The sequence below is a fragment of the Notolepis coatsorum genome (assembly GCF_963971535.1).
Source record: "Notolepis coatsorum genome assembly, chromosome: 18".
Taxonomy (NCBI): domain Eukaryota; kingdom Metazoa; phylum Chordata; class Actinopteri; order Aulopiformes; family Paralepididae; genus Notolepis; species Notolepis coatsorum.
In genome coordinates this window covers 92,341,827-92,349,036 of record NC_140182.1, presented here as the reverse complement: position 1 = coordinate 92,349,036, position 7,210 = coordinate 92,341,827, and the positions used below count along the sequence as shown (strand labels likewise).

Genomic DNA, 7,210 nt, shown 5'->3' with positions numbered 1-7,210 from the left:
CCTCCCCACCGCATGTATATATTCCCTCCCCGCCGTATGTATATTTCTCTCCCACCCACCCACCCCCTCCTAATGTACAGTCCCCTCCCCATCATATGTATATACTCTGTCAGGATCTAGGGGTAACAGTACTGTATATTTGAATACCGTTTATGTCACAAATGTATCAGTACTAAATACCTATATGTCCCTATGCCATAAATGTCATGTATGTTGTGTATGTCATAAATGTCTATATGAAATGAAAATGGGGGACCCTGATGGAAACGAGACAAACATCTTTCTCAGGTCTGCATCCCCTTAACAATTGTATGTATTGAGCCGTACTGTATTGTACCCATTCTGCAATCTGTTAAATAAAGTTTTCATTCTTTCATTGTAAAGGTGACTAATCAGCCTTTCCAAAGATATAAAATACAATACCAATTGGTATTATTAAAGGAGAGGAATAATCGACCGAAATAACGTTTCCAAACTTTTGAGTTTATATATCCATTGATTGATTGATTGAAAATTGTATTAACAGATTGCAGAATGGGTACAATACAGTATGGCTCAATACACACAATTGTTAAGGGGATGCAGACCAGAGAAAGACTTTCGTCTTGTTTGATTGATTGAACATTTTATTAACAGATTGCAGAATGAGTACAGTACAGTACAGCTCAATACAAACAATTGTTAAGGGGATGCAGACCAGAGAAAGACTTTCGTCTTGTTTACATCAGGGTCCCCCATTTTCAATTAATCATAACATATATGACATACATCTGCAATCTGTTAAATAAAGTTTTCATTCATTCACAGTACTGCTACATCTATGACATACCAGATTTGCAAATACAGTACTGTTTGTGATACGAAAAGAGTCCAGAAAAGAGAGTATATACATTTGACATAGAAACTGTACATTGGAGAAGGTTGGGTAGGAGTGGGTGGGGGACACTGTACAACTGAACAAGCAAAACTGTACATTGGAATATTGACAAGACCATACTTGGTCATTTTATTGTACATTGGGGGGGGGGGGGGGGGGGGGGTTGTGTTAGGACATTTACATCAGGGACCTCATTTTCAATTCATCATAACATATATGACATACAGATACAGTACTGCAAGAAGAGGGTCTTGTGTATTATTGGGTTAGGACATTTACTGTACATTGGAGGTGGGTTCCACCTGTTTGTACTTACCTGCACATAATCCTTTTACATACAGTATCTGTAGATACTATATTATTTGACTACATATCCCTATGTTATATATGATGAATTGAAAATGGGGGACCCTGATGTAAACAAGACGAAAGTCTTTCTCTGGTCTGCATCCCCATAACAATTGTGTGTATTGAGCTGTACTGTATTGTACCCATTCTGCAATCTGTTAATAAAGTTTTCAATCAATCAAAACCTAGTACCTACTCTTACTAGTTAGTTACACTGCTGGCCAGTATGACTACTACCATAGTGTCTTTATACCTGTATCACTGTACATATAAATAATACAACTCTGTACATACATCTAATTAGCACTACTCTGTAGTACTCTTTGTATATATTTATACCCAGTTTAATCACCTATACATTATATATTATTATTGCACTTTAGTGTTAAATTTGCACTCTGGTTGGATCGGATGCCAAACTTATTTTCTGTCCAACCCACCCATCAGACCAAAACAAAAAATGGAAACAAAGCGCAATATCAAGACGGGCTGTTTTGCACTCAGTCTCTCATCACCAATATTACATTTCAACAGCAAGTCACATGTCAGAAATCACAGCAAAGCGACATTTCCAGCATACTTGGAATATATAAGCATTGCTTGGATGTTCCAAGTATGCGGAAAATGTAGTTATCCCTCTAATAGAGAAAAACTTAAATAACTCTCGTCCGATGACACCAAAGTCTGTCTACAGTATACTCTTGTAAAAGTAATGGATAGGAACTGGCTGATACTGGGTTTGAGAGTGGTAGGTGCTGGTTAGAGTGGTAGGTGCATGCAGCCCTAGCTGTCTCATCTTTATCCCTTTAGGATACTAATAGTCGAGTTAGAGAATGAAATAAATCTAAAGCGGCAACACATTGGACAGATACCAAATTTATTTGATATACCATCTACATTATCATAAATAAAAACAGATTCAAAATCCTTACCCACATAATCCCTACCAACTTGTCCATCCTTGGAGCTGCCGGACGAAAGACCAAATCAGTTTATTGTTAAGTAAACAAAGTTTGGCAATATACAGCACAGCACTTGCATGTTTTACATATTGCTTCAAATCTTCTATAAAAAGGTTTTAACGTCACATTAGAAAAATATCAAAATAGAAAAAATTAAAGAAATGCCATAGATCCTATTTCACAACATTGCCAAAATGCCTCCTTAGGATGCTCAGTCGATGCACCGCCCCTCTCAAAAGAGATTTTTTTTTCTTTTCATTTGTTAAGGGGAATTCACCTCCATTCATAGCACCGTACAAATTCTTAAAATCACAGTAATCGACACAGGCAGTAGTCAAGACTTAGAAAGGAAGGAAGATCGATGGAGTCGTTTTAACACATTTTCTTACTCTACGAGTCTAGCTTCCAGATCAGTGGCGTAACGCATGCAGTCAATAAGGTAGACTATGTGGGTGCACTTCAAACAGCCAGTCTTTTATACAAGACTGAAGGATCTGAAATCTTAAAAGCACAACAAAGCACTAAAAACCAAAAAGCATGTCAACTCACACAGGATACACTTGGGATTCAATTCATGATTTGATCCAAGTCAACTGAAATAACACTGCTCATCTCAGTAGCCATCTTACCGAGCACTGCATTGACTACTGAAAATAAAAACAAAAACATTTCTAGTTCAGTTTAGGGGCCGGTTTTCCTCATACAGTGATGCAACCCAAAAAACACCATTTAGCCATCTCCTCCCAGCCCAGATCACATTAATTTGGAACAGAATCAGACCGGAGCACCATAAAGAAAATGATGAGACAATCTTCTACCTAGTTCTAGAACTATAAGTCAGTGTAGATTTAAAAAATAAAAATAAAATGCATACAGAAATACATGGGAGACTTTCAGTTAGTAGTAGCTTTTACCTTGTGCTTTGAAATGGGAGGTCACTAAGTGCTAACAGTGTCCAGGCACTTCACCATCAGAAAAGGCCTGGCACAGTCCATTAGAAACTAAATTCCTTCAGAAGAAAACCACTACAACCATGCATGATATCGGTCCTCTCCATTTCACATTGAGTTATACATATACAAGTGTAAAAAGCACACAAAAACAGAAACAATTCACACAGATTAAAAACAACATTGAGTCTCTGTAAGACGGCCACAAAACAGCCCCCCCCCCCCCCCAAAGAGGTTGCTGCTAGAATAGACCTCCCTCTTGCCATGGGAGGAAAGCTGAAGCCGGGGGGGAGGGGGGGAGAGAGTCTATAATTCCCAATTGAAAACAAGTCCTGTATTAGATCATTTATAAAAAGGATGAGGTGACCAGAGGTTGCCGCTAGGGTTGTGGTGCAACGTGGCAGATGGCAGGGTGTGGCGCGGGGTGTCTTTACTGGGCGGTGGCGGCACCGGTGCCCTCTGCTGCACTGCTGCTACCAATGCCCAGGTAGGCGGTGGTGCCATCCACCATGCCCTGGAGATGGACCGCCGCGTTGTTCGCCAGGCCCTGGAGGGGGATGACCACGCTGTCCAGGAGGCCGTTGAGGACATCAATCTGCTCACTACCCAGGTTCTGGTAGGCGTAGTAGAGAGACCCGGCCACCACCACCAAAAGCAGCAGCCTGAGGAGCATAGACAGGACGCCTTGCCGGGCCGAGGCCTTGCCGAGAGAACCACCGCCGCCGATTCGGGACAGACTCTCGGAGTAGGAGTGGCTCTCTGTGTGCACGCTGCGCTGCAGGAGGGACTCGTCCAGCCAGTACTCACTGGGTTTCACCGGTCGACCTGCTGCCCCTCGGATCGGCCGCCTGCAGGAGGCACTGTTGAAACAAGAGTGACAAGAAAAATCATCTAACCTTTATATAAACACTGTTCCATAGTGGCAATGATATCAATGCATGAGTATGAGGTCGGCAGCAGTCTACTCTGACAATCTCCAGCCTATTACCATGTTGCTCATAAAGGCACCGTCTATCTGCACTATTACAGTATGTTGCCATTAGTATTATTTTATTTTATTAATGTTGACATCTTCTTGCATTACCCTATGTCACTTTCACTTTCAGCTCAGGAATAGCTATTAACCCTTAATGCACACAACTACCTCATGGTCCTTCCGTTTAGTAGAACGGCCATGGGGCCCACTGTGAAACTGATGTACGTAGTGGTAAATTTCACATTTGGTGAAACTGGTAAGTTGCTGAATGTCTTTGCACGGTTTTAATCCAAGACAAATTCCTGCACATTCCTTGTATTCAGCACATAAGTGTTATTGGTTCCGACATGTGCTTTAAAAATAAATAATCAAATTAAAAAGAAAAGACAAAGAAAATTCGATCCATGTTGAAGTCTTACCTGATGCCTGTTGGTGTGCCGATTTCATTAGCAAGGATATCTTCAATATTCTCTCCAGTCTTCTTCGGGGTCTGGTCACCACCAGCAAGCGTCTCCTCCACCAGCTGTCAATATGTCACAAATTAGATACTGTACCTTCCAACATACGTGTTCATGTGGACAGGTACGGCAAACAGGGCTCATACACATTTTCCATATCAAAATCCCATGGTTTCCAGATCTTAATTTCTTGAGTGAATTTGAAGATTGGAGTGCCGTCCTAAGAAAACTCTTCCGGCAAGAGAACTATAATATGACTAGCCGGACGGCACACATCACCACGCTTCTGATGAAGACGGTAGATTTCACAGCCGAAACGTCTCAAGTCTATACATATCTCACCTTGGTTTGCCGTCTGCTGCTGGTCCTGACAGTGACTGGAATTTTCCCTCTGCTTCGCATAAGTCTCTCTACAATTGGAACAGGCTCTGGTTCAGGGGCGGGAGTCTCCTCTGACAAACAGAAATGTTGCAAATATAGAGCAGCATGAAATAATATAACTCGTTTTTCTACCACCGAGGAATTAAACATTTTATGAATTCATGGTAGTATTGTCAAAGGTTGGGGCCAGGATCCAAAGGTGGGTTACAGCAACATAAAGATGGTTCACCAAATATACATTTGAATCCTTTTAAGTTTCCCAAAGCAAACTCCTACATCTTCTGTCAATTTATGACCGTCAACACCCCTGATTTAATTTAATTTGCCATTTCTATACAGGCAACATATTCCTGCTTGGTTTTTAATTTCCATGCAGCCAATTAAGGAAGCTTTTTCTTCTAGCTGTGCTGGATATAGGGCTATGGGGTACAAATACTGATATTATTTTGGGAGGTTACATGCTAACTATGTTTATTTAGGCTAATTTAACCCAACCCCCAGAAAAATCACTAAGATCTGATCATCAAGAGAACATTGTTAGTCAATTTCAAATGAGTTATGGACTTATTCCATTATATATATATATATAGTTATTTATTTAATTACATGTCCATTGTTTGTCAAAGTGTAGTGCTGCACATTTGCAAATGTTTCATATTTTGCAAGTTACTATATTATTAATCATATGCTAAATTTAAAGGCAGCTCTGTGATAGTAGGAAAATAACACTAAACTGTTCATTGAATATCAGCTATCAGCCTCTTTAATAAATAATGAATAATCCCCCCTCCCCTAGTTACTTGGTTTGTGCTTGATTGATTGACAATTTATTAACAGATTGCATAATGATTACAATACAGTACGGCTCAATACGATCTGTGGTAAAAACTCACCATCCTCTTTGTCACTGTACTGGTCAGAATGTGTATCACCATTGTGGTTGCTGTCAGCCTTTGGCGGAGCAGAGAGGGCGGTGGCAGTTCCAGGTGCACTTAGGGTTTCAGCTGGAGCTTGTTGCTCCAAAACCTTCTGCAACTTCTTCTCATACAATTTACGGGTGGAGTCTAAAAGAGAAAAACAAGGGATTAGAGTGGGAGGAATTATCTCTAGTAATTCTAGACAGCCAACAACCTAATTTCACACACGGCGCGAAGAAACATACCCACAATAGGTCCCGCATCCACACCATGTTTTGACAGCTGCTCTTTTAAAACTGCATCAGTGAGTTCCACCACCTCCACTTCTTCTGTGCGAGGCTTGTCCGTCTTTCTGATGGCTTTCTGATGGAAAGGATTACACAGCGGTAATCTACTCAGTATCAAGACATCAGACAGCACAGATCTTACGTTTATCAATCCATAGAAATACTTTGAAAGCAAAAAACACCAAACTTACTCTCCCAGAGCGACTTCTGTTGGAGACCACGGGAGTGGGTAACTCGTCATCGCTGGAGAACGTGTCGGTGGGCGCAGCGCCTGTCTTGTTGTTCAACACGGTCAAGTTATTCAGATACAGCTGAATGTACACTTCCTTTTTGTTTTCCCCAAATGGAAGTGGCACGTTGTTTGCCGTGAGCTCACTTTTGAGCTTATCTTTCGTGAGAACCGAGGGGTCTTCGAGAAATTCTGCCATGCCTGCTTTGCTGTTGGCTAATTATTTATTATTTGCAGCTGACAAAATAGCAACTTACCAGTTTACCAGCTACAAACAAAAACACCCGAGTGAACGTGGCCGCCGCGCAGCGCAGTTGTCAAACGAGACGAGCGCCTTTTCGCTAGCAATGTGAGCTAACAGTACGGCTAATGTTTAATAGCAAATGAACGCCCTGTCTAGTTCATTAGCCTCGCGGTTGAATGTATTCCAGGCGCGTTCTTATTAAAACAAGAGGCACGTGTCTGTTGCAAATGAAAAAAATGCCCGATTAAAAAAACGAAATAAAAAGTATTGAATTAGCTTAGCCTAAAAACCAGGTCCACTTGCTACCGTCTGTCCGCGGTCGCGTTAGGTTTTAGGGCCAAACAATAACCACGCGGCCTATTGGACCAACCACTCCAATAAGACCAACCCTGATTGGTCTGCTATGAATGGAACAGTCGTTTAGCACCCGCCACAAAGAAACCACAGACGCGTTGATGTGCACAGCGTGATATTGAGCACCAAGATGATTTTTTTTAAAGTGAATTAAAAACATGAGTCAGAATTATGACTGAATGAATGAATGAAAACTTTATTTAACAGATTGCAGAATGGGTACAATA

At 41.1% G+C, this 7,210-nt stretch overlaps 1 protein-coding gene across 1 annotated transcript; it reads right to left on the bottom strand.

The window, feature by feature from the left end:
• Window positions 1–2,093: 2,093 nt before the first annotated feature.
• Window positions 2,094–6,947, bottom strand: tmpob (thymopoietin b). The gene is made up of 6 exons (XM_084334587.1): window positions 6,348–6,947; window positions 6,115–6,232; window positions 5,846–6,016; window positions 4,914–5,023; window positions 4,533–4,636; window positions 2,094–3,997 (listed from the first exon to the last, which is right to left on the bottom strand). The coding sequence occupies exons 1-6, from the start codon at window positions 6,582–6,584 to the stop codon at window positions 3,568–3,570; spliced, it is 1,170 nt and encodes a 389-aa protein (XP_084190713.1). The 5' UTR covers window positions 6,585–6,947; the 3' UTR covers window positions 2,094–3,567.
• Window positions 6,948–7,210: the final 263 nt, after the last annotated feature.